The 27,570-nt window shown below is 40.5% G+C and overlaps 1 protein-coding gene across 2 annotated transcripts in view; it reads right to left on the bottom strand.

Moving 5' to 3' along the window:
- The window catches only part of LOC145977743 (uncharacterized), a 291,948-nt gene that overhangs the window by 158,907 nt on the left and 105,471 nt on the right, over positions 1-27,570 (bottom strand). For both annotated transcript variants that reach the window (XM_083109997.1, XM_083109998.1), the window contains exon 2: positions 1,237-1,305. In XM_083109997.1, the coding sequence (XP_082966123.1) occupies positions 1,237-1,305 (69 nt within the window). The remainder of the gene's footprint in view (positions 1-1,236; positions 1,306-27,570) is intronic.

The raw sequence follows: 27,570 nt of genomic DNA, 5'->3' as shown, positions 1-27,570 counted from the left end.
TAAGACAATTGAAAGACGCGGCTTCTACATTTACTACACGGTATCGTAGTAACTTCCAGTAAGTGTTCAAAATGGATTCCCCCAGTGTCGACTGTTCCTTGGCCAGCTCGTTTGACTGATCTGACCCACTCGATTCTTTCTTATGGGGTCATGTCAAAAGTGTTGTCAACGAGGTACAGAGTGAGGACGACCCGTGACAAGAATCCTTGCTGCCTGTCATATAGTCAGAACGACTCCGGGGATGTTCGAGCGCATGCCTGAATTGTATACTAGCTTTCACCTATAACTTTTAACCCTTTCCCTGTGTTCGGCGTAATATTACGCCCTTGGTCACTATAGCTTATTCTGTGTCGTGCGTAATATTACGCCCGCGAACATCTCTGATTGAAGTAACCTGCGTTGAACGGAATAATACGTTTTTTGTTGGTGAAACATATGTTTTGCTATTGAAGAAACAACGACCTTTTATTTAGTCACGATTTTCAGTGCTGACAAAGAAGAAGAAGAAGAAGTTCAGAGGAAAGTAAACTGTTTTTGTGTTATGCTGACAAAGTGCAAACGTGAGTTCGTTTGTGTGCTGTGTTTAGTCAGTTGCTTTATATACATTTGTTTTGGTGTAGCGTTATTTCAACTGTTGGTGATTAATTTTTGGTTTTTGAGTTTCTAATAGTATCTAATAGTATTGTCAAACAGGACTGCAAAATATTTTTCCCTCATCCCTATTGAATATATTGCAAGGAAACTTGGCGGATGCATTTCGTATAGACCATAGTATTTTTCAAGGTAGATTATAATCAGGTACCTATATCCAGGGTCGGTCCAGAGGGCCCCAAAGTTACCAAAATGAATTTTTCGGAGGGAAATTTCCCGAATTATCCCCGATTTCCCTTTCCTCATACATGATGTACACATGCGCGTGGTACCATTTGAAAGCCTGTTCTATTCTGAAGAGAAAGACGTATGAACCATGATACTGGGATGAATTGTGCTGAAGCAGTAGCTACTTAAAAATATTACTACGCAAACGGGAAACCATTTTGTCAGAAATTTCACAGGGAATGGTAAAGGACGCGTTTTCGGACCTGGGTTCCTGATCTCATATTGGTCCTTAAGTCAGTCTCCATCCACTCTGCTAGTTTGAATCAAGGGTCACGGAAACACCCTGTATTTCCATAATGGTAAATAGAATGGCAGAAATAATAATCGTAATATTAAATTATAACTTTTAGCACTTACCGAAACCATGTATTTGTCCATGACGTTTTGTCCGTTCTTGTCGACTTTCGGCGTTTCATGATGCCTTCCCTGCAACAGAAAAAGCAGATTAAGAAATTACAATCAATAAAAATGTTTATTTGAACATGGCATTGTTCTGTGTGTCCCAGTAAAAACTATCCCGGGTCAAAGCAACTTGTCGCAAATGACTGCTATATTGCACCAGTAAAATGGAATAGTCATTGTAACTTGAACCGTGGTAGGTACTCAAGGTCATCCAATCAGGCACTGGCGTCGAGGGTGCGTCTGCAGAGAATTCATGATGCATTCTCTGCAGAACGAACAGTGAGCACAGATTTGTGGCCACCACGATCCCCTGACTTGTCAAAGGGAAACTTGCCAATTTCAAATCCAGGGTTTACACCCCCAACCCACACACGTTGCACCTGAATGAAAACATACGACGTGCCATCTGATATATTGGGAGTGCCAGAATTGCATAAGGCGCTCAGAACATGTTGAGGCGCGCCCAGATGTGTACTGACTCTGCAGGCCATCATTTCCAGCATCCTCGGTAATCAGTAAGTACGCATACTTTATTTCTTTTCATGATCCTTGGCATGTAACTGTTGATCGAAGCCGGACTGCTGGGACACCCTGTAGTATATGTTAACAAAAATGTGCATATTGTATGTAGCAGCGTGTACGTCAAAAAGCTTAATTCCTCGAGAAATACAACAGAATCTTTCGTTTCTCAGGAGTAAAGAGATAATGTACTATGCCCACACCCGAAAGAGCATGTTCACCACCAAAAGTGAAATATTATACCACTTTTCCTTACTTTCAAAACACACTAGTGGGGCTGTATATGCAGCTAGCAAACATCCACTACATTAAATCAAATAACTCCCTTATGTTTAACGATAGACAAAAGATCGAGGTACCATTGTAAATTCCTTAAAACGCTCTTAAATTAAAAATAATATAAAATGTTTAATAGCACTTGATAATGTTTAAGTGTTTTACGCTAAAACGTTAATGCCAAATACAGATAATACAATTGATTCTATAAACTGTCAAATTGATTTACTTAATTGGTGTAAAAATGATTTTTTTTATCTCTATTCTGTGAGAAGTTAGGAGCGTTTAAAGATTGCAGTACAAATTCAGATATCGTATTATCTTTGCGCATAATAGCACGTAGATTCGAAAAATTCAGTTTCTATTTTCCATATTTGTATATACGTTTATTAAACTTTGGCTCATATTTTAGTTATTTTTTAACATTATTTCCATATTTCAGGACATTTCTCAACAGCAAATACATGACCGAAAGAGTTGGATGAATTTCTTGCAAATAACTGACAAAGTCCGTAGCGACGTTAAGCAGATGAAAGTTTTCGACCTTTTTTATACCCCCCAATTGCGTTAATTACAAGTTTTCTGTCATCCAAATGATAATGCTCTTTTTTTATTCAATTTTACCCCTCCCAATTGTTTGCTTCTGCTATTGTAAAACACTTGAAATTCCTATTTATTTACACTTGAAGGGCTCGGGTGTAAAACATGGTAAGTGACATTTGCTCACTTTTGAGTTACAAAAATGAGCCATCCTTCAGCTTTCGAGTGAAATTGCCATGTCATACAATTAGAGAGGGTGGGAGGCGCAAATAAGGAATCTGGGAACTTTCCTACACTATGTCTGGGCAAAGAGAGCAAAGAAACTCAGTGGGTATAGCCAAAAAGGTGTGAAAGGGGGCTACTAAATAAATAAATAAAATCTGAGAAAATTTAGGAACCACTCAGGTAACAGTGCAAGTGTAGTGATTTGATTTGATTTGATTTAGTTTATTTTACTTCGCATTTTGTGCCTCTTGGCTAATTTGCGAAGATGGGGATGAGTGATGAAATGATGAAATTGATGAATGGACATTCACAAACAACCAAGCCCAACCGGGATTCGAACCCGGGACCCTTGGCGGCAAGTGTAGTGAAAGAGTTGAAATGAAATAGTGTTTGTGAACTCCCAAGAAGTGTGAATGTGGAAGTAGACTGAGAGGAGGACGGGTGGAGGAATATTGCACTAAAATATTTCATCCTTGTATGGTACGCACAGATGTAAAGGCTCATACTTGAAATAAATTCTACTAGTTGTTCGGCCGACAGCAGCGCCAGAAGCAGTGATGTGCGTCTACGCGTAAACAACGATAGCCTACATTCTACACGTAGACAATTTTATACACGTAGATGACGTAATCTATGTAAACAATATGGCGAAAGGTGATAACTCAGCAAAGGGCGCCGTGGAATTAAAAGAAAATTATACTTCGTATAAGTTGCTGATGTGTAAGGAGAACGTTTCATACGCTTTCTTCCAAATTCGAACAATTTCTCACCTAGGAAGAAACCTAATATAGGAAATATTCTAGTGTTTTATGGGGAAAAGACCACTCTTGGCTCATGACTGCCATATTTTTTTTTTTTTTTTTTTTTTTTTTGCATACTATTTATCTTCTTCCATAGTTGATGATAAAAGAGAAAGAGAAATTTTGTTGTAAATAGGATTCTTTTCCGTTCGTTAGGAACCAATATAGTTGAAAATGTCACTTTCCTTTCATGAAACCCTTGAAAATTAATTTTAATGCAATTTAGATTGTCTACGTACTCTATGTAAACTACAACCCAATGTAATCTACGCGTAGATTACGTGTAGACAACGGATGTAGACGTAAACTTATAGTCTACGGCACGTCAGTGGCCAGAAGCAACGATTTTGTGGCACATGTACGGGATTCGCTTCTGGTGTCTCTTCAAGACAGTCACGACAGCAGCGCCAGAAGCAACGATTTTGTGGCACACGTACGGGATTCGCTTCTGGTGTCTCTTCAAGACAGCCACGGTAATAGTTACAATGCCAAGACAAGCGCAATCAATTGTTTTAAAACTCATGAATTACGTAGGTAGTGTCTTATATTATTAATAAGGTAAATTTTTACAATTTAAGTCCATATTTAACTCAATATTTTGGTGAAAATAACTAAATAGCACATTTTTACTGCATATAAATCAGTACCCTGCTTATAACTTTTCATTTCACAGATCGTGCGGAACTCTTGGTGCGTGGCCACTGAAAGTAATTATACATTACTTCAAGCAACGTCGCTGCTTAATCACTTCTTCCGTGAATCCTGGACGAGCAGGGGAGCAGAACGTGGCAATGCGCTCTTCAGATCATTATCACGGCATCAGTGGTACCAGAAACCGTGGCAAAGAGACACCGGAACTCGCTCACGTTAGATATAGATCAAGCAACAGTGACGTCACATGAAGTAATATATTAGCATCCTCAAAGCATACGGTACTATGAGTTACTTTAATGAAATAATAACATGTATTCAATGGTTTACCCAAAAACCAGTCCTTGGAAGTCCTTTTTCTTAGAGCAACGGTAAAATACTAACTATTCTATGATATAACTAAGGTTAGTTGAGCCAAAGGTGGCCATAGCTAAGCTTCTAGGGCAATTTACAAATCTCCAATGAGAGATCAATTTCATTCATTCATTCATTGTTTTCTGCCTAATTGGCAGGTTTTTCACTGCAATCTCCAGCTTTCCCTATTCTCCGCCTTACGCTTCGTAATAGCATACGACCCAGTTAATTTAATATCATCCATAAGCTGATATCTCTTTCTTCCACGGACTTTTCCTCCCTCAACCATTCCTTCCAAGGCATCCCTTAGCAGGCAGTTCCTTCTTAGACAGTGTCCTAACCAGTTTCTTTTCCTCTTCTTGATGGTCTCCAGTAGATCTTTTTTCACCAACTCCATTTTACACGCTCCATTTTTCGCCATGTCCACATTTCAAAAGCTTCGAGTCGTTTCTCTTCATTTCTTCTCAACGTCCAGGTTTCTGCACCATATAGTGCTACACTCCACACAAAACATTTCACTAATCTCTTCCTTAGAGCTATGTCCATGGGTCCACAAAAAACATTTTTTCTTCTATTGAAAGCTTCTTTTGCTATTGCGACTCTCATTTTCACTTCTTGGTTGCAGCTCATGTCACTGCTTATAGTGCATCCGAGGTACTTGAAGCTATCCACTTGCTGGATTCTTTCACTGTTTGCTCCGACATTAATATTCCTTGGTTTCCGTCCTATAACCATTGCCTTTGTCTTCTTTACATTAATCTTCATCCCATACTGCTCACAGCTGCTGTTTAACTCTTCTAACATACTATTTATGGTTATTTCATCCTCAGCGAATAATGCCATGTCATCAGCAAATCTTATGCAGTTTATTCTTCTTCCTCCCAATTTGACACCTCCTGTTCCCTGGAAACAATTTTTCACTATATCTTCTAAATAGATATTAAACAAAGTAGGCGATAGGCAGCATCCTTGTCGTACTCCTCTTCCAATTTCACAGCCTTCTGTCATTTCGTCTCCTGTTCTCACTTTAACTCGTTGATTCATATATAAGTTGCTTAGAAGTCTCCTCTCTTTCCAATCTACCCGAATTTTCTTCAGAATTTCTGAGAGTTTAACCCAATTCACTCTATCAAACGCTTTCTCCAGGTCTACAAATACTACAAACACCTCCTTTCCTTTCCCTAAATATCTATTTATGAAATTTTAAAAAATAAATATTATAACTAATTAACATCATGCACCATATAAATATTTTGTAAAATTGCTTGTAACTTTTTTTTTAAAAAAAATATTACAAAACCGTTACATCTGTTCCCAGGGTGGCCCACTGTTTATAGTTTTGTATGAAATGTTGATTGTGCTCAAGAAAACATATTTACTCATGTTTATTCAAGAGAACTTGTAGTCTCAAACGTTTGATTGGTGACATGCATTATGTACAGTAACGACGCATAACCGACCTCCGTGGCTTAGTGGTTACTTATTGGCCAAACTCGTATGTAGAATGATTTCAGCAAGCTTCCATCTCTTGACAGGCATTTTGGATTTGAGTTGTCCTAACATTGGGGAACATTCCTGGTAAAAATATTTTCTGTAGTATTTTATTCCGGGTTGGAGCAAAACTTTAGCTAATTCCACCCTACTAATTGTCTTTGAAATAAATAAAAGAAGAACTTCCAATATATATATTACAATATATATATATATATTACTAAAGGATTTAACATATAAACCCAACATATTAATAACATTTAGTGATCCATGAATGTCTGTGCAAATTTAACATTATTAGGTAACTTTAATAATAAAACTTATTTTAATGTGAAAAAAGTGTAAATTCCAGAGGCGAGTGTAACCTCTTCCCAAAGTGGCCCGCCATGAGCCATCTTATGAACTCGCCTCTGGACTACGTATTTCAACAAAAATAGGTATCGTTCGTTTGACACAAACAATTTTTACGTTGTAACTATGTGATCAAAAATATAATTAAACGAGCTTTCAAAATATATAACATATTAACATTCGTCAATTTCAAGAACGTACACACACACATTTCTGACTTACCTTAAAATAACAAGGACATCTAATCTGCTCGATCCCTGATAACTTACATAAAATGGCTGCTGGCAGACCGAGACAGTTAGTTTTCCACACCAGAGGGTGACTGGATACATTGATGTAGTGATTTTCGTGAAGTGGACCATCTTGGGAACTATAGCCACCTTTGGCTCACGTACCTTGATTACTTCTTGAAATAATGAATTGTACATGTTCCTTTTTCAAGTAAAGGTTACGTTTATTTGTGTTCTTTGTGTTTTAGCATGGAGTGATTTTCTTATTTTTGCAATAACTTGAACCTAATGATCACTTGATAGAATTGTCAAGTTGATGATTACTGTGTGGAATATTATTGACTTTATCGCCAAGTGTTCCTTTTACTTTACAAGGCCTAAGACGACAGAGCATGTAATTTCCGACAAAATCATGATTTGCTTTACTTGTTTATACTTTACTCGTAAGCTTGTTCACTTGTTTGAAATCATGGAAGTCAAAAGTCAGTCAGATGTTGGTTGCAGTTCTAATATAGTGTGGAAATGTAATGTAAGTATACCCTAATATTGATTGATTTAGTTTATTTTACTTCGCATATCTGCCACTTTTGGCTAATCGTGAAGATGAGGATGAGTGATGACATGATGAGATTGAGGAAGAGACACAAAGAACACCAATCTCCAGGTCAGAATTCGAACCCGGGATCTCTTAGCTCGCGGTGCTAACCACTCCGCCACGGAGGCCGGCTTAAGTACCGGGTGGCCAGAATAAGAGTTACCCAACTCAGAGCCCTCTGTAGCCTGTTTGAGGCATCGTAGAACTCTGAAATTTGGTGAATCCACTATGCAGACCCTGGGGAAGAGGATGGCGATAAAAAGAAAAAATAGTTCAATTTTCCGCCACTAGGTTGAAATGTGGCGCTGTACTTCCATGATGTGTTGAAATAATGACGTAAACTGCTCCAATTGGTTATGGATTTGCCTTTACCTTGCAATCTTGCAATAAATGAGATTATTTTCTCTCAACGTCCAGCCACTAACAAATGTCTTTCTAATTATTAACTCGGCTAAATCACTTAACGTGACTTATGTTTTTCAATATTCATTATTACAGCGTCACATTTCAAACTGGTGGCGGAAAATGGAACTTTCTCTTTTTTATCGCCATCCTCTTCCCCATGGTCCGTCTGCATAGTGGTTATCACCAAATTTCAGAGTTCTACGATGCCTGAAACAGGCTATAGAGGGCTCCGAGTTGGGTAACTTTTATTCTGGCCACCCGGTATAAGAACTTTTAAAAATGCTATGCGATTTCTAGTTAAAAAAGTGTTTATAACGCGAAAAAAACAGTCAAAGTGCAATTCGAAAGACCTTCTATTCCAACCCAAGGCTCAAGGACCAGTGGCGCAATTTCTGGGGGGGGGCACTTACCCTCCCACTTTGCCACTTTTGCCCCCGTTTCTATGTTATACCTTATCCACCAAGGGAAAGTAAACTGTCCTTGCCCCTAAGTTTTGGAAGCCAATCTCCGCCACTGTCCAGTACGGAACTGCGATACCAAAGGATGTTCGCTTCAAGTTCGGTTTTACACCATTCGGACACGGCCATAGTAGAACCCACAGCCATATCAATTATGCCGAGCAACGCATTTCGTTCCGCCGCAGAAAGCGATCCCGAAAGTGCTCTTGCTTTCCTGCAGGCGCCGTGGGGTGTGAAGCACTCGACGCACTCGCTCAGAGCTAACGAGTTTGATAACCAACGGAAGCGAACCCCACATGACCCGTGACGTCACAAGCACCCCGACTTCCGGGTGGCCGAAGCAGCGCACCGTGCCAAAGGAGAGGTCCACGCACTCTGGGAGAAAACAAAAGACGAACAGGGAGTCTTCACATGTGTACGCTGTCTGCATTCTGAACTAGCTCCCCTATATGGCAATACTTCACTGGGTTTCTTTAAATGTAGGTAACTAAGGATACCGTCAGGCTTGTAGCGAGGGAGGGTGTTGATCTGATCAGTCGACCCCCCCCTCCCCTCATGGAAATAATTTTGTTTGATTTGACGTTATAAGTCCACTTTATGCACAGATAGGCTAATCGGGATTGGACCTTCAGTTTAAAGTGGGATCCGAAACAGTATGTGCATTGAACCCGGAACACTTCGATTACAAGGTGACGACGCTACCACGACATCATCGGGGAGATCCCATCGGACATCGAACCAGGGACTCACGTTACTTAAAACAAAAATAAAATAAATAAATAAAGTGGGGAACCCACTTGTCCCCATTCTCCAGCCGCACACGGGGTGTGCGCTTATTGTCCTGGTACCTAAATTTGAAACCAGGCCGCTGTGCCGCGAAAGTTGTACGGTTTCCCTGTATATTTTTATTAACCTTTCTTTATTTATTAACTATTAACATGGTTACAGAATGTTACAATACTTTTATCTAATCAATTACTAAGTCTGTTGGTTTACATGAGGCGTGAACTCGTTTGTTTTACGTTAAATAATGTAAGATTTTTAATTTCATTATTTATTTTATTATTATTATCATTATTGTTGTTATTATTATTGGTGGGTTGTTCCGGAAAGGGACTACGACAAAGCCTGGATTGGGTAAGGGAAGGGAATGAAGCCTAAGTGGGGAAGGAATAGGTGGTACTGGTATAACCTAGTAGTACACTAAACCTGGGAACCTCAGGGAACAGAGGGTTGCCTGGGATGCATCAGGATGGTCTCACGGGTAAGAGGGTTTAGATTGAGTAGTGTAAGGCTTGTGTCGGTTCCGTTCAGCATTTCGTTAGGCTCCGGTGTCAGTTGTTCTGGCGATCGTTGACGCCTCTGATTCAGCAGCATTCCTGATCATCTCGCTTCAATTTTATTACATTCGTCTTATCTCCATTCATCCTGATCTTCACGATTAACCAAAAATGGCAGAAAAGTGAAGTAATATAAATTGACGTCGCTTTTCCGCCACTTTGAACTAATCGCGACGTCGAGGATGAGTGATGATTAGATGATGGAAGGGCCTTAAATAACACCCAAGCTTAGGCCGGGAATTGGACCCAGCAGAGATGGGAAGTCGACCACACAACGCGCTCGGCCCAATAATTCCTTCGTTTCATTATTACTAATTTTACATTTCTGTTAATTTTGTTTGTGAAGCTCATATTAACAAGAACTTACAGACCGTGACACAACAATATGAGAACATAAATAATAATGTATCCATTAAAAAAAACAACACGTTTACCATCAAAGAATATTAAAAGTGTTCACGATAACATCTTTCTTGCATGTACATTCCACGCTCTACAGCCCTTTCCATTTCGACGCAGTGATTTAAACTGATTCAGCCGATTTGACGAAGGCATGTCGAGAGAGAGAAGACTTCCTTTGAAACCACAATCAAGCACTTCACCACGCCTAGCGGGAATAAATCCCCCATCCCCCCGCGGGCAATACGTCTTGTTCGCTCTCCTAACGGTAGACTCACTCTCGACATAACTTCACCGTTCTTCTGGAGTAGATGGTTGTAATATTTTTCTCTGTTCTCCGTTGCATTTACAACTGGAGCAGTTCACACTTTCTTTATCTTCTTCTGCGTGAAGGATTCTGTAATTTCTTTTCTTTTTTTTTGTAAGATGAATCTGGATGAAGATTGAGCTGAGCACGAACCGTTATCACTGAAGTTGCATTTGCTGTTAGGGGGCAGCTCATGTACAGTTTCTGACAGTCACTTGTTTAACCTCTGGAGTTCGATAAGAGTTGACAGCGCTCTATTTCGGCTGGTTTGGGGCCATTACGGAATGTTACACACAAGAATGAATGCATCAAATTATTTGATGAACGAGGAACGCGTCGATTGATGCTCTAAAGTGTTATTCTTGGCCTTTGCAAAGGATCACCTGTACGGTTTGATGAATTTTTGTATATCCTTTGTAAAGGTAACACCAAAGTGCACCATACGATGCAAATTAGTATTCCTACGTCGAGCTATACATTAATGGATCAATTGATGATTTCTTGAATCACTATCCTGCATCTTTCTCAATGATGGTGCAGTCAAGCAAGAATCATCATTTCGTACTGTGTTTCTGCGCATTCTCGTTCAATCACGGTCGTCAATTCGTCGATTCTTGCCGGTACCGTAAACTATATACATCCGTACCAGTGATGATCCGTAGACGATTAATTTACGTCTACATGTTGTCTACGCGTAATCTACACGAAGATTACATTGGCTTATAGTTTACATAGTCTACTGTAGACAATGCAAACAACAGGGAAGAAAGAATTCCCAGTGCTCTTTAAAAGAGAAAGTAGTATTTTTCAACCAACTTAAGACCATCCGACGTAATCAAAGTTATCGAATTTTCACTAACGAGGGAAAAAGGTACTATCAGAAGAAAAATAAAACTTACATTATTTTTACACTGACAAAAGGGAAGGCATTTTGTGTGTGGGGGGGGAGGCGTGTTACTGCATAGGAAAGTGCATGTGTCATTAAGGCAGATTTCTCCACGTGTGAAATGGTGGAAATAGAAGTAAAACAAATCTTGTCATTCTACGGACATCGCATTTTTTTGGGTGCATCGCGACAAGTTTCTTTTTCAGTTCAATTAATATCTAGTGAATTAGTTTAACGTAAATACTTAAAACACTTATTTCTGGACAGTGGAATGAATACTTCACTCTTGCTACGTATTTCCACCTGCTGGTGCTTGTTGCTGCTTCTAGAATGATGCGCGTGCCTTGCACGAAACACGCCGAGCTCTGTGTTGTCTACGTTGATTACGTCATACATATTAGATTACATAGTCTACATTGTGTACACGTAGAATGTAGTCAATCGTTCTTTGCGCGCAGACCCACATAACTGATCCGTAGGCGTGCGCACGGGGGGGGGGGCAATTGCTCCCTAATCCGGACATTCGCAGATTTTTTCACGAACGGACAAGTAAGGTATTTTTCCATGGGGCATATTACCCCTATAATAGTGTTGCTCCCTCAAAAATCACCACTTGAATTTGAAATTCTCATTTCTGCATCCCCATTACATAATAATTAATGTAAATTACTATGACTGAAATCAAATTATATACTTTTAGGTTGACATTAGTTTTCGAAGAGGGAGGTGTGGCCAGGCGCGTGCCCAGGATTTTCGTAAGGGGGGGGGTTATGAATCCAATACATTTTCCAGTTCACAGGTCAAATTTCTTGTAATAAATTAGATAATTAATATACTTGGATTTTACCCCAATGAACGCAATCAATGTATTTGCTATGGATGCTTCATGTTTTTATTGCATCATATAAAAGCACCTGCTTGAATATTTCCAAATTATTAATATTTTATATTTAATTGCTCAAATATAATTTTTAAACAAAAAATATGTACACTCAACATTGTAACAACATTAAAGACATTAAGACTACTTGATGTCTTAAAGACAGTAATAAATAAGGTACCACAGTTCAACAATTTAAATTCTGAAATTTAGGCACCGAGATTTCTGTGCGAGTTCTGACAATATGTCGTCACAAGTAACTTTTATATCCCGGTGAATGTTCAGAGCAGCTAACCCATTTAATCTTTCTTCGCAAATGGTATGTCGAAGATAGGTCTTCAACCGCCTCTTCAACCGCCTCAAAGTTGAGAATGATTTATCATTTGATGTTGTTGTTACCGGGATTGTACATAATATGCGCAAACGTGTGTTTACCCAGGGAAATATTACTTCACTGCACATATCAATTGCTTCAAGAGCATTTACTGGACGTCATTGCATTGCTGCAAGACGATACCACAGTTTCATTTCAGTGTGAGCGTCGTCGCCTTGTAATCAAGGTGTTCCGGGTTCAATACCCGGTGGAGGCTAATAGTGGTTCGGATCTCACTTTAAACTTTAGGCCCAGTCCAGATTGGCCTTACTGTGGATTTAAAACATCAATTCAATCAACATTGTACTTGTTGTGGAGATGATTTTGCTAAATATTGTGTACATTTTTGGCATTGTATTATTATATTATTGGTGAAAACATTTGTTTGACAGTCGACAAACAAATACGAACCCCTTCAGTAATTAACATTTTCTACTACAGTGTCATTAATGTGTCATATTCATTTTCATATTAGGTCTATGGAGAGGAATTTTGTATAATGTTAACGTTATGAAACTGCGAAACCAACTGTTGAAGGGGCCACTCCCCCCTTCCCCTCCGAAGCCCAGTACTGCACCACAGGATCTGTCACTGAGCCCGACAAAATCTTGCCACACAGTGCTCGAAATAGAAATTCGTAGCCGAAAAGGGAGGGGATATTTGATCGATTTTGGAGATACGAGGGGGTACATCCTTGTATGGATCAACATGGAGACAATACAGTAGGTGGAGGATGCTCAATATGAAAATTATTCTAATTGGGGGTATGATTTGTGAAACTTTCTTAACTGGAGGCAGCATCCCCTACTTCGACCACTGATGCCAGAAAAGATGCTTTCAGAAAATGCATTTATTACTGCACACGTATATTACTTATTGTATTTGTTGCGTTTGTACAAGAGAAATATTCAGAAGATTTGTAAGGAATATTTACAGTTAATAGGATGCCTATCTAGTCTATCCCGTGTCGTAATACAAATTTTATCCCTTTCCTACAAAATAATAAAACTGTCCATGGCAACCGTGATTTTATAATGTGGTTGCATACATATACACTGTATAGTAGCACCAAGCTTTCTGGGACCTCGGAAAATACGTGCCACTGCTCCGACGCCAGGGTTTCAAATGCCTTGGTGGATCTATAAGATAGGTAATATCGTTTTTCGAGGGTTCGTGAACAAAACAAAAAGTAAATGATTGTAAAGTCCATTTTATATTCAGATATGTTAATCGGGACTGGACTTAAAGTTTAAATCGGGATACGTACCACTGTGCAATGCACCTTCACAGGGGATCAAACCCAGGACCTCTTTGATTACACCACCATCGGTGAGGCCCCTGAAATCATTGAGGGAACTTGTTCATCTTCATGTTCTCTTGCCCTGCGAAAGTTTATTGGTGATATAGGGTGACATACTACACACGTCTTCCAGACATACACACGCGGGCACCCCCCCTCCCCTGCACACACACGATTGTATGCTTACAGCCCATGCTGTGGCCTCCCAGAAAAACAATTCTAAATCCGCCTATGGATATATCTGCTATCAAATAATGAACGTCACTTACCTCGACAGTTCCTTGACATAATTTTGCAACAAGGTTTGCAATATCTTCTGTTATGCCTTCTTGTTGAATATCAAGAGTCTGAAAGTTCGCACGTTTCACTCTCGCAATTCGGATGGAATTCCTCTGAACTTAAATCGACCATTTCTGACGTTCTATTTGTGGAAGGTGAAGCTTCAACTTCCATTTTTTGTTTCTTTTGGAAATAATCTAAAACGTATTTCTCCTCTTTTCTCTATCCATCTTTAGTTCCACGTCAAAAATCTATTACACACGCAGAAACGTAACACACAACACGACCACTTCGATTTGCTACCTTGCAGACTGCAACTCGCTACAACCCCAGTGAACACCAGGACTTGGGACAAAGATACCGGGCGGTCGAATGTCTGAACCATGCATCCAGCTTGGTCCAGCTCAAATTACGTCACCAGTGTTGACAGCAACCAGTAGTGTCAGTGTCAGTAGTGTTGGCAACTGCTAAATTATTTACGCACAAATTCAAGTGAGATCTTTCACACATGTTACAAGAAAATTCAATAAACTGAAGGCTGGAAATTGGTTGAGAAAAAAATATCTAATTTGTAAAGAGCACAAGAGTAAAACGTATAATATTTTGGCATATTAATTGCTTTTATTTTGTTTATGAACTGACTGGGCCAGTTGGGCTATATAACGCATCCTTCACCCCTCCCTTCCTCCCGGCATGCTATTGTACAAAACGTCGCTTGCCTCCTTCGTAAAACCATGCTTCGCTACTGCCTGCAACAATTATTATTATTATTATTATTATAATTATTGATATTTTGAAATAAATATGCATCCAGGTGCGAAATAAGATTTCGACTTACTTTGCCTACTAATTGTAGTGATTCAAATCTCACAGAACTTTGCTCTGCTGGCATAAATGGTATAAGAAGGGGAAAGAAAGAAAAGGGAAGTTAGCAGCACTGTCGTAACAGGAAAGGGAGGGTCATTCTCCTAAGAGGGTCATCGTGGGTGAAAGAAAGGGGAGGAGGGATTCCTTCAGTTCGCATTCCAAGGGTTGCGGCTCTTTTCTTGACCATACTGAGAAGGAAATTCTCCATCCTTTTCAGTGACTAAGGAATGAATGAATGCTTGTGCATTGCTGTAATTCAACTCCAATATTATCAAAAGTAATTGAAGAAGCAAATACATTTCTCATTGCCAAATGTAAACATTTTACAATATTGGCGATTTATGAAATAAAATGTATTTCTGTTTTGAATTTTTTTAAATGACGAAACCAATGGGGGGGGGTTTAACCCCCACCAACCCCCCCCCCTGGGCACGCCACTGGGTGTGGCCATCCTTGTCCCCCACCCCTTCCAGACGTTCCATACCCCTGTATTATTATACAGTCGGTATCGGGACGGGAATTTTTTTTCCCGATCCCGGTCCTGACTTTTCGGGATCCCGCACACCCCTAATGAATAACGTTGAGTCGTTTACTGTTGATTATGTTATTTGAAGTCATACATGCTGCTGCTGCCAAGAGAGTGATGTTGGTTGGTGATGCTGTATTTCCTTCAGTCTTAAACAATTCTGGTCCCATTTTATTTATCTTTTTATTTGTTTTTGTATCACTTAACATTGAAAATATTCTTTCCGTTTCCGCGTTAGAATGTGGCAATGTTAGCACTATTTTCGCGAGAGTGAAAATGTTTTCAAAAAATAACTTGCCTTGAAAGTTCTTGGTAACCGATAACATGTTTCAAAATTCTGATGGAGATTTGTTGGTTAGTTCTTTTTTCTCCTCCTCGCTAAAGTATCCAGATAAACTAATCCATTCATTCCAAACCGAGCACGAAGAAAGTGCAACTGACTGGCGAGTAAGCTTTGCACAATAAAATGTTGTTTTCCAAGATTGAAAAAAGTCCCTACGTTTTCCCTTATTTGGTAAAATCTGTCCCTACGCGGGCGAAATATAGTGAAAGTCCCTATGCGTAGGGACATGTCCCTACGGTTGGCATCACTGGCGACAGGTGTCGCGTTTGTTCAGTATGAAGCGCCTTCTCGCGGCTGACAACTCCCCCGACCCCCGATAAGCTGCCGGCGCTGTCGCGACAACTGAGGATAAAGTAGCGATGTCTAATCTAGGATTAGATGTCAGAAATAAGGTGCCAGAAATATTTGTATTTGGGAGGACACCTTTTCCAGCATCCTTGCGACAAGGTACGTGCTTATTTCAATTGTAATTGTAACTGTAATTGTGAAAAGTGGAAACATTACAAAGCAAGCGGTTTCTGTTACGGACTTCCTATAAGTCAATTTGCCGGGAACTGTTGCATGAAGGAGGCGCTCGACGGCCGACGGTCTGACGGTGAACGACTGAAATAACCTCCCTGTACTTTCACCTAGTTAGTGTAGAGGAATCTTATCGCTCTTAAACACGATATTAGCTATACTCTTAAAGAAAATGAAGTACTTTCAAGCCGATGAAAGTTCAAAGCAACTACGGGGAAAGGAGATGCAGTGGCGCGACTACAGGGGGTTATTTCCCCTCCCCAAACTTGGACGGAAATCAATTCTAGGGGGAGCAAACATTGAAGTAAAAGAAAGCATGACTAGCAGAATCTAAGAATAGCAGGACAAAAGGTACTCAAGATGGAATTAGTTTTCACGTCTTTCTTGCATTATTTCTTCCAGACGACCACAACACCTGCAGAGGGGCAATTGTCCCCTCGACTTGAAATATTATACTAATAAAAATACATTTCATAAAATCAGATAAATTCTATGATTTTTGCTATTGGTTTGTTATGGGGAGGATGACTTAATTATGTAATGTATTTAAATAATATATACACACATATGCGCACGCACACACATATAGCCTACCCATCATCAATGCAATAAAACAAACAGTGAGAAAAATGAGGTTTTTCTTTCCCGACTGAACTTTCAAGGCTTATGCCCTTTCCCTAATCAGAGGGCCTGCGCACGCCTATGCGACAGATCCCTACACATAAGAAAGTCTAGTGGCGTGAAGTGAGGTGAACGTCTTCATCCAATCCATTTGTTCTGCACATTTTGCCAAGTATCAGCATTAAACGGCAACGACACTGATATCAGTCGTATCGTGGTACGCAGCCCCCTCCCCACGAAACCATTCTTCTCAGCGCGTTACTCCAATTGAACCCACCACTTCGACATCTATAACATGTGAATCGCCAATGCAGTTACAGCATGGGAAACAAAAAGATATGTTCGAAAATTACCAAGTGTAAAAGAACGTCCCACAAAACTTGTCCGTGACACACATCGAGGGTCTTTCTCAGCAGCATGTAAAAATCTTTCAGCGTGCTCGAACGACGAACAATCGCTTGGTGCTCCGCCGTGCTGTGTCCCGACAGTCCTGGCGATTATTAAACAACAAATACAAGCATGTGTGTGTCAAGGTGCTTTTGCTTGACAGTCTTGTTTGTGCAATGAATCTTTCCAACTGCCGAGGGAATGCTAAACAGAGAGTGACTCGACCCTCAAGTGCGGGCCAACCTTAAGAAATGTTTGTATCCTTACATAACATGATCTTATTTCCTAATTCGTCTACCCGTGGTTCAGTGACAGATGTATGGTTTTACAAATCTGAGACGTGGGTGGAAAATATTTAGGTCGACCCGAACCTCAACTTTTTCTAACTTTCCTACTAAGACAGTGTTCCGTAACGTATTTTTCAGTTGAACACTGCAGCATATTATGACTAGGAGCATGCATTATGTTGATGTTGTCTCATTTTGTGTTATTTTCCCCGAAATTAACGCTTTCCAAAAACAAAACGTACTCATTATTACAACTGACAAGCACCTGGATGTTATATTTTGAATAATTCGATATTTGTAGTAACTTTTCTACCTATCGAGCTTAATTGCGAAACTCAAAATAAAATATGAATTTGTTACACGTGTCTTCTCTTCCTGGTATAGACAAACTTGATTCTAAAACTGAACATATTTCGTACATTTAATAGTTTAATACGAAAGTTACTAGCGTCGCCAAGCGGACGGTTTGAACAAGTCAGCCGCAAAAAAAACGACAGCGACAGTAACCAAGCCTGACCTGCCTAACATATCCACGTAGGCATATAATAGCAGAAATAAGCATATAAATAGGTTAGGCAGGTTAAGTTTTGTTTATTTAAGCCATTATATGCATACAGTTAAGGCAGGTCAGGTTTGATGCTGTTAGCATGTATCTCGAAGTTGCTAAGACTGTTGCCGCTCGTGTGAAAAAATAGGACAATGCTGCACACGAACTCGGAAAACTAGTATGTTTCATTGATACTTTACTTACATTACAGTACGAGTGCTGTCTTTAGTGAATAATTCTGTTTCTGTTTTATACCACGTACATCAAAGGTGAGGTCATTTCTGCAACCAATGACCATTCACCACCTTTAACTGACTCGCCCTTATTCACCCACCTTGCACTTTAAGAACCGATTGGACATTTTAGCACGTAGTTGAGTCAGTGGTTGAGTGATTTCTTGTAAAGTTCTGGTAAGTCTTCAAAATTGCACGTAGCTTCTTGGAAGAAAACTTACATTTCAAGGGATCAGAACGCAAGTTCAGAGCAGAGGTTCTTCCGGAATGCAAGCGTTGTTTTTCACTCGGAGAGAAGATTGTCTCACGTCGCCACAATAAATACCTTTCCAGCAGGCCCAAGAAGCTGACCGCAGTCTGCAATATGTAACTAACGTCCCTCCCCTCCTTTTTGGCTCAACCAACCGCAACGGGCGGGTTTTGCCGAAGCCAAAAACTCTCCGGGTGGAGTTCACTGACACTCGCTGAGGCAATCCGATGCCACCGAGTCGTGGCGGCACCCTTCCGTGCAAAATGCGGTAATGGTTCGTCCGAGATAAGGCTCTCTGCCTGGTGGAAGGAGGGATCCTGGTTCCGGTCAGCCGACCCTGGTGGCTCAACTAACAACACCAAGCCACCAACGAACTCTTCATTTTTTGCCTTGAAGACATAAATAACATGCGGATTAATAGCCACGGCGGACACGTAACTGCGAAAAAAGATAGGTTGTGGAAAGTCATCAGCTCTAGCAAATTCCTGATCTACCACTTTATCTGTTTCCGAAATGTCACGGCTTCTTCTTGTCGAACAAAATATAGCTTTAGTAGTTATTACAGTAATCTTTCGGACAAAGTATACGAACGCTATATGAATATTTGTAATCTTTTGCTTAATTGTGATGTCGTCTAAGTATATTGACCAACCTGAATGTATGAAGTTTTATCGTCATGATAATTAACGATAAAGTTATCGGCGACGAAACGTAGTGCTAGAAGTGTTCGAGAAGCTACTTCTTAATAGTAACCGAGTACAGACAATTGGTTCAAAATGTAACTGTTACGGATACTGTTACTTCAAAAGAAATTAAGTTACTTTTACAATTATTTTCTGCTGGATTTTTTCTTGCACACAAATTACACAAATCAATAATCATTAATGGTATAAAAAAATATGAATTAATTTTTTTTTCCGTTTCGGGTACACAAGTCTAAACTTCAATAGTAGAAATAAGAATAGTAATTATTATTAACACGGTTGTTATTATAAAATAGCCAATATTATAAAGTAACTTAAATTATTATTATTCATAAAAAAGGAGAGACTTTGCTTGTAGATCCACCAGATAAGTGAATATCGAGAACAACGTAGGTAATACCTTTAGTGTATTGAAATTCACAGTTTCGTATTTTGTTATTAACTTTTACGCGTCTCGTTGTAGAAAAATTAGGGGAAAATTTTACTAATGAAATTTATGTTGTGTGTCTTCTCACCTAAAACTATAATTTTGGGAATTTCGAAAAATGTGGAACCATTTATTCTTTTGATTAAATAGTTGTAATGGTCGTTTTGGTATATTGTATTAATTAATTGCTGGCCAGCTATAAGGTGTAGGGGTAATTAATATGTTTCCAAGAGTATACTTTTATGTTATTATTGCATGTAAGTGTATGCGCTTAATGGATTGTGCTTTACTGGATATTAGATTCTCCTGGTTTTTAGCTTCCCAGTTGGGGGAGCTGTCTTTCAAAAGACCGTTGCAGTGGAAAATTCCAGTGCTACGGGGTCCACGTCCACGGACGTACCACCCGGACTATAAAAAAGGCCAGTTTGGCTTAACAAAAAAACTGTGTTTCCCCATCTTTTCGACGACGAGGAAAGTTTCCTCGAGTTTAGTCCACTTTTGGTGGCTAGAGTGATATAAGAATGTAGCATTTGGTGTAAGCCAACCGTTGTTTGTGTCCCAAGTCTCCTTTAGAAAAGCTTTGAATATGTGGATATTTCCGTATTGAATAATTGATGCCCAAAAGAAAGAGTGAAGGAGTAAGGAAACGCATTTGTAATGAACGGAATATCATTTAAGCTGAGGGTAGGCCCGCAGAGATAGTTATGCTAACTCTGCGGTAAAGGAATTGCCGATGGTGTAAGCCATAGGTGCGCAAGTATGTTGATTTAGAGTTTTGTTAATTTGGTCTATGCAAGACACACATGGAAACGCTATGTAAATATGTATATATATAAAACTTAAAATAAACTCATAGAATCCTACTCGAAATGTTATGATTTGCTGAATTAACTCTAAGAACTACAGTACTGTCCATATTAAACCAGTTGTTTATTCACTTTTCTGTACATGTGTAACGAACCAGGGACTAAAAATATAAATGTTATGCGAGACCCCCCTTTTCGTAATTCCGGCGTTAATATAATCTGCTCGCTTGGCACCCAGGTTGAGCTGGAAGGAGAGATTTGAAAGGATAATACAAGGGTAGTAAACCAGAAGGCCAGATAGAAACAAGGGAGTGGGAGGGGGGCGCTTTTCGCATAGTAGAATGGAAAAACATAACCTGGTTGCTTTTTCACTCAATTTTTCGATCTAGTACTTTTTTTACTTTGGTTATTCTGCCCAAAAACTAACTAAATGAACTCCATTTATGTTATTAACAATAAAAATAACAAGCTCCCTGCTTTTTTGTAACTTGAAATGAACAATGCCAATGTCCGGGTACCCGTTCGACCCCCTAGTCGAGGAAGGCTGGGGAACTAATTCCAACAGAAATTATACCGACTGCCCGTGAGTAATCCGATTTTTGAAGAGTCTACCACTCTCTGACCTGCAGATTCGCCGCCATCTTGAAAAATGGCCTCAAAAATCCACCTTGAAAATTAAAAACTATAATATCTCGAAAACAGTTAATTGTACACAAAAAGTAAAGATAACCAAAATGAAGGACCAGAAAATTTGCTAAATTATGTTTTTTGTTTGACAAAGCTACCATAAATCTTAATTGTACTATAAAGCTTAAAATATTTTCTTTATTTTTTTGGAATTAGAGTAAAAGTTGGTTTTCGACACAAACCCTCTGTGCGAATGGGAGGGAGGGGGGAGTTCCACTCAGTGGCGTTTTTCAGATTTCATTTATGATGCTGTTTTTTTTTTTTTGTTTTTTTTTTTTCAAATTTGTATATATTCCAAGTCAGTAAACTAAATACTTTAGAACATTAGTTCTAACCGAAGCCATTAAATTTTATAACATTTACACAATTTAGAAACAGTACATTTACATTCCCAAACTCATACACAAGAAGAGCTATCGATCTCGTAATACTTTTCTCCAGAGAAATCTTGATGACTGGACCATTAATGGGCACGAATGATTTTCAATTGTTTGTTAGATAGTTAAGGAATGGTAGCCTTTACTGTACGCTTTCAATTCAATTTTCTTTGAGAGGGATAAAACATCCATGTAGAGATCAAAAATATTTTCTGTAACCGGGGATATTTTTTTTGTGGGGGGAAATCACCAGCATCCCCCTTGTCAGTGGCGGCGATTGGGTTCCAAAACCGAGGGGGGGGGGCAAGGTGCCAAAACTGGGGGGCAAAGACAGTATATTTCACTTTGTAGATAAGGTTTAGCATAGTGAGGGGGCAAAAGTGGCAAACTGCCCCTTGATGATTTGAACACTGCACAAACCCCCTCTCGATGCCCATGCGCGTGAACCTGAATAGAAGGTGCCAAGACATACTCAGGCCATGGCCTTCAGCAGGACATTGGCTTCTGGTAAAAATCGGATGCGTCTGTCAACATAGCCCGCAGGAAACACGCTTCTCACCCTGGAGATCACCGCTGCCCCTTAATCGCCACGCTAATCGCTTGGGACACCCAACTCCCGCAACACCAACGACCGTCATTGTCCAAGAATCCTTGCAGACTGCGAGACCTCTTCTCTCCACCGAAGCGTTACGTGACAAAGAAGCTTGCGGTGGTGATGACCAGTGGGCCGGACCATTATGCAAATAACGACATTGAAATTACACTTTTTCCTTTCATGTAGCTCCGTTCGCTGCTCTCGTGCCTTCGGTCGTGCTGCGTGTTCTCTATTTTAGCATTTCGGCGCCCTCGTCTTTGTCTGGTAACCTCTTGTCGGTCGCTGCCCCGGATTGCTGCGTCTTGGCTGATATTCTTGCAAATTGTGCCCTTAGGGAATCACTTATTGAAGTACAAACACCGACGATTTTAGCATGATTATCTTATTCACTCCTCCACATGAAATCTTCGCGAACCTTCAACATCCTTCTTCAAAGGAGCCTTCAACACCCTCACCTTGACACTTTCACCCTCAGTCACACACCTCCCTCAATCTCACAGACTTCAAGCGTCACTTATCTTGCGGGGGTGAGGTATTTTCTAGTGAAAGTTAGCTCGTTACACAGGGGTGTCCAAACTTTTTCCGAAGCAGAGTCAGTAACTACTCGATTGATTATTGATTTGGTTTATTTTACTTTGCTTTTCTGCCACATTTGGGTAATCACGAAAATGAGGTTGAGTGATGTTGATGAAGCAACACTTACAAAAGACACCTGGCCTTCCCGATGGGGCAGTAGCGTCGTCGCCTTGTAATCAAGGAGTCTCGGGTTCGATACCCAGTGGAGGCCCATAGTGGTTCGGATCCCACTTTAAACTGTACGTCCAGTTCCGAATAGGCTTAGCCTGTGCATAAAGTCGACTTAAACCACCAAATCAACCAACCAACAAAGAACACCCATGCTCAGGTCGGGATTCGAACCCGGGACCCCTGGCTTCGTAGAATGCAGTTAAACGTTTTATAAGCACTATGGCGGGTCGCAGTTCTGACATTTCTGCTGAAGAGGCGGGGAAAAATCATATGTACTCCAAACGGAACTGAAAACAAAAAAATCTTATGATCCGATCATTTACTACAGATAAAGGGAGAAATTAGGACAGATAACCGATCAAATAATAGCTCCATACAACACAAACTATCCTGACTGGCCCCTGCTGACACTTGACAGGACCAAGTCCGACCGGCCAAGGAACAAACTTCAGGAAACCCAGACTTTCGCCTCCAGTTGTGGGAGTTTCAAGGGAGGAAAAGTGCAGCGGCGTATACTCTGGGTCACCTAGGTAATCGGAGATGACCCGGTTATAATTTTTTAAAAAGTTATTTTTTATTTCTTCGCAATATTCTTCCGAACCAATCTTTGATTCATATATTTCTTTGCTTCCAGCGCGCGAATGTTTTCAACCGTTTGCCGCGGAATGTCCGTGAGGCTTTTTCTCCAGCTGGTGGAATCTGGTGACGTCAGGGTGAGATTCCACCGGCTCCCTTTAAAACCCTTGACGGGAGGGGAAGGAAACACTGCTTCTCAGGCGCGGTTATTCCGTGGCAAGGGTAAGCTCCTTCTGGAAAGAGTCCATCGGTCGCACTCTCCACCCCAGAGCCTTTGCCGTTCCCTTGGCTGGCACCCTCTTCTGCCATTCTTCCCCGATGGCCTTTGTATCGTAGGAGCTGTGTTGTTTACGACAGGGAAATTTATCAGGAAACAGGTTTCTGGGTTCACAAATTACGTACTGAAAAGGAAAGAAGAGAAAATACATCTGAAAATGCGCGAGAAACAGAGAAATCTGAACAACATTTGCGAACCAATTCTATGAAAATTCTCATTTTACGTTTGCTTCTGTCTTCCTGATCTCTGCTATTTCAATAGATATTGTCAAAGGAAAAAAAAAACTATTACACCGACCTCCGTTGCGGAGTGTTAGCACAGCTCCCTTCGACGCCAGATCTTCAGGGTTCGAATACCGGTCTAGGCATGGGTGTTCTTTGTAAATGTCCCTTCATCAATGTCATATCATCACTCGTAGAGATTAGCCGAAAGTGACAGAAAAGCGACGTCAAATAACAATTTAATCAATCGATTAATGAAGTAATTAAACTATTTATATGCTTACTTTTTTCATTTTTGTATTTTAAAATGCGTGATTACTTTCTTTGTAGCCTTCAAAACCAGTGAGAGTACTTCTTTCACAGAAATGAATAATTTTTAAAAGGGAAAGCTAAAAAAAAAAAAAAGTAAAGTGTTCCCCTGTGCTTAGCACCACGCCATGGAGGCGTATAGGGGGTGTGGGGGTAACGCCCCACACTTTCTTGATCCGGTCATGAGTGGGGGTGATGTGATCAGCATCACGCCCCTGACCACCTTTACCCCCCAGGGTTTCCCCCAGGTACCCATGTTATTCGACGCTGGGTGGCTATCAGAAATAAATTATATATATACGTACACATATATTAGGTAATTTAAGTTGCTTTTCCCCCCTCTTTAGATTAACAATGATCATAATGATAAAAGATGTTTGAATGTAAAATATATAAACAAAAAACGCAATGATTCCAACTTATAGAACCTCGCGCATCGCAGGGAATATAAAGCTGGGAAAGGGAATTTTTCAACATCCATAGGGAATTTAATTCTGTGTCAAGCAGGAAGGAACCACAATAGAAGATTGGGGCAGGGAATTGAATGCGTGTTGTAGCGATTCGAGAATTTAATATTTGTTTAGCTGTTAGTGGTTTAGTATTTGTGCTAGTGCTGTGTTCACTGAAGTTAAAGGCAATGAATGGATATAATACAATATTTGCGTGCGAAAATGTTTGGAACGGGATCTTTTCCGGAGAAATTTCAAATAGTTAGTGTAGGTAGGTCAGTAGCATCTCTTGTACCATAGATCTTGAACTTAAACTTCCTTGTATAAAAACAAAAATCGGGAATGCACAAGTGACTGGGTACTGGGGTAACTTGAATTTTACACTTCAATTAATATTGAGGGTTTTTATTTCACTACCGCATTCCTTTCATATTCTTTGTTACAGGTTTTTTCTTATAGATTTATTATATTCTCTTGTTTTATCATTTGAAATTCTAAACGTAGATTAACTGCAAGTGCAATCACAACAATTATTCGACAGTGGTCACAACAATAAGGTAAAATTTTTCACATATATATTCATAAATCCTGTATGGATGTTGAGGTAAATTTGCAGGGAGACTTCAGGAGTGGGTGGATGAATCAAGTGTCGGAGATTACCCACTAGTTAAAACCAGCATACGCCACTGGAAAAGTGGTGTTGCTACACTCCTGATTTTTGTCCAGTCGTACACAACACCTTTTGCTGTCAACATGCAGCACCCTTCGCTCGCATTTCAGGGAGAGGCAGGGAATCTGAGACCCATTCGCTTGCTTCGCGGAGGCAACCATTAGGCTTCGCCCTGCTTGGCCTTTGTGAGGGAGCCACCTGTTTCGAAAACGATTCTAAACTAAAAATTCGGCAACGTAGAATACTACGAGAATTTCCCCTCACCACGGCAACTGGACAAAGAATATTGGTTCAGCGGTTCATGTGATCCTCCCTGGCTTTCGACGGAAGAAACAAAATGGAATTTTGAAGTTTATTCTTTCCCCGAACAGGCTTTAGAGGTATTTGTGCTCTTGCGTTCGCTGATTAATTATGCGTGTACTGTTATTAACTGAATAATATTTGTCAGGATTTGTAAAGTGGAAGCTAAACTTCTATGGGCTGATTCCATACGAAAATTACCTGAATATTTGTAAAAAAGGTAAAAAGGTAAAGTGCTCCCCTGTGCATAGCACCACGCCATGAAGGCGTATAGGGAGGTGTGAGGGTAACGCCCCACACTTTCTTGATCCGGTCGTGAGTGGGGGTGATGTGATCAGCATCACGCCCCTGACCGCCTTTATCCCCCAGGTACCCATGTTATTCGACGCTGGGCGGACGCCGGGGCCGCTTCCATCGTTAGAAAAGTTCCCGGATTTGAACCGGCCGGGAATCGAACCCGGGACCTTTAGCATGGTAGTCAGACGCGTTACCGACTGAGCCACCGCGGCCTCTACCTGAATATTTGTATGAATGAAAAGGCAGGAAATCACTTTTTGATACAAACTACTATCACACTCTTCTGTTACCGTAGCAACGTCAATATTGCCAAGCACATCGTTGTATAATTTAACATAAATAGGAAACAAACGTTATTGAACAGTAACTTGAACATTAGCATTTGAAGTAACAAAGTAATAATTACAATTGTACCTTCAAAAATGAACATAAGAAAAAATGAACTTGTGCTGTGTAGACAATAGCCACATCTTGCATCTGACAAGCAGTAAGTTTAATCGCGACGAAGAGGTGAACGATATTCGAACCTAGGAGTTCTGGTCAGTGCGAAGACAGTACAGCACAGACAACAAGCGTCCTCCTAACAACCAATGGGAGAAAAGTGGAAGAGACGACAATTCCAGCGGCAATAATAAATTCTCAACAACCAGCGGAGGAGGAAGAGGTCTTCTAAGTGACAAGGTCCACGGCTCATGGCGCACCGTTATGACCCAGGGCAGAGGTCGCGTTCGTCACGGGGCACTTGGCTAGGTGGAGCTTGATGACGACTACGGCTGGTATTCAGCAGAACTCATGAATGGGGGAGGCTGCGACAGCATATAATCAACCGGCTCTTCAGCCAAAGACCTTCGGAATTTGGAAGCCGCCCACCATATGCACGAACCGTGAAAGAATGCCAGGGCAAAAACTGCCCATCGGCCTACTGAGCTTTGGTCAGGTTACAAGGATGTGCCGTAGGAGACTAGGGACCGTAAGCAAATGCACTACAACTAAATTTCATAACTAAACGCACGGCCATGAAATTAGGCGGGTGGCAGAAGTTCGCGCTGTTGCCACGTCGGAGCACAACCACGTGTGTTTCGAGGTTTAAGAGAATGAAAGATCTCGTTGTAGTTGGTCCTTGTAATCCATGGGATACAAACTGACAGCATTTGCTCCAAAGGCCGAGTATGACGCAAAATTGCCCCGGAGGGTGGTCGGTCTGACGCTCGAACGAGGCAACGCAGCCCGGTTGACGTTGCCACACAGTGCGCGGGAACCAGCGACTTCTGTCCCGCTGTCGCTTTGCTTTTCTCATATTCTTGGCCGTTTAGGGCTGAGTGATACAGATGTCGATGTATCGGTATCGGAGAGTATAGGTGGGTTTCATGTGACGTCAGGATTGGCACCGCCGCCATGTTTGCGGCAAAGCTGCTTGTCGTTTGCAAGGGAATACCCAGCACGCAGCGTTCGTTACACCTGCGCCAAGAGCACGTTTGTTGTTAGTACTGTGTAAAATGTCGGTAACATTGCATGAAAATGCAACGAATAGGCCAACTCTAGTTCACCTGTGTTTATTTACTTGAACCAGCTACATGGAGTCATGAAATATTTACATCCAGTAAGTAA

The sequence above is a fragment of the Lepisma saccharinum genome, chromosome 23 (genome assembly GCF_977018435.1).
Source record: "Lepisma saccharinum chromosome 23, izLepSacc3.1, whole genome shotgun sequence".
NCBI lineage: Eukaryota > Metazoa > Arthropoda > Insecta > Zygentoma > Lepismatidae > Lepisma > Lepisma saccharinum.
The sequence above is the reverse complement of the archived record's forward strand: the minus strand, read 5'-3'. Positions and strand labels throughout refer to the sequence as shown.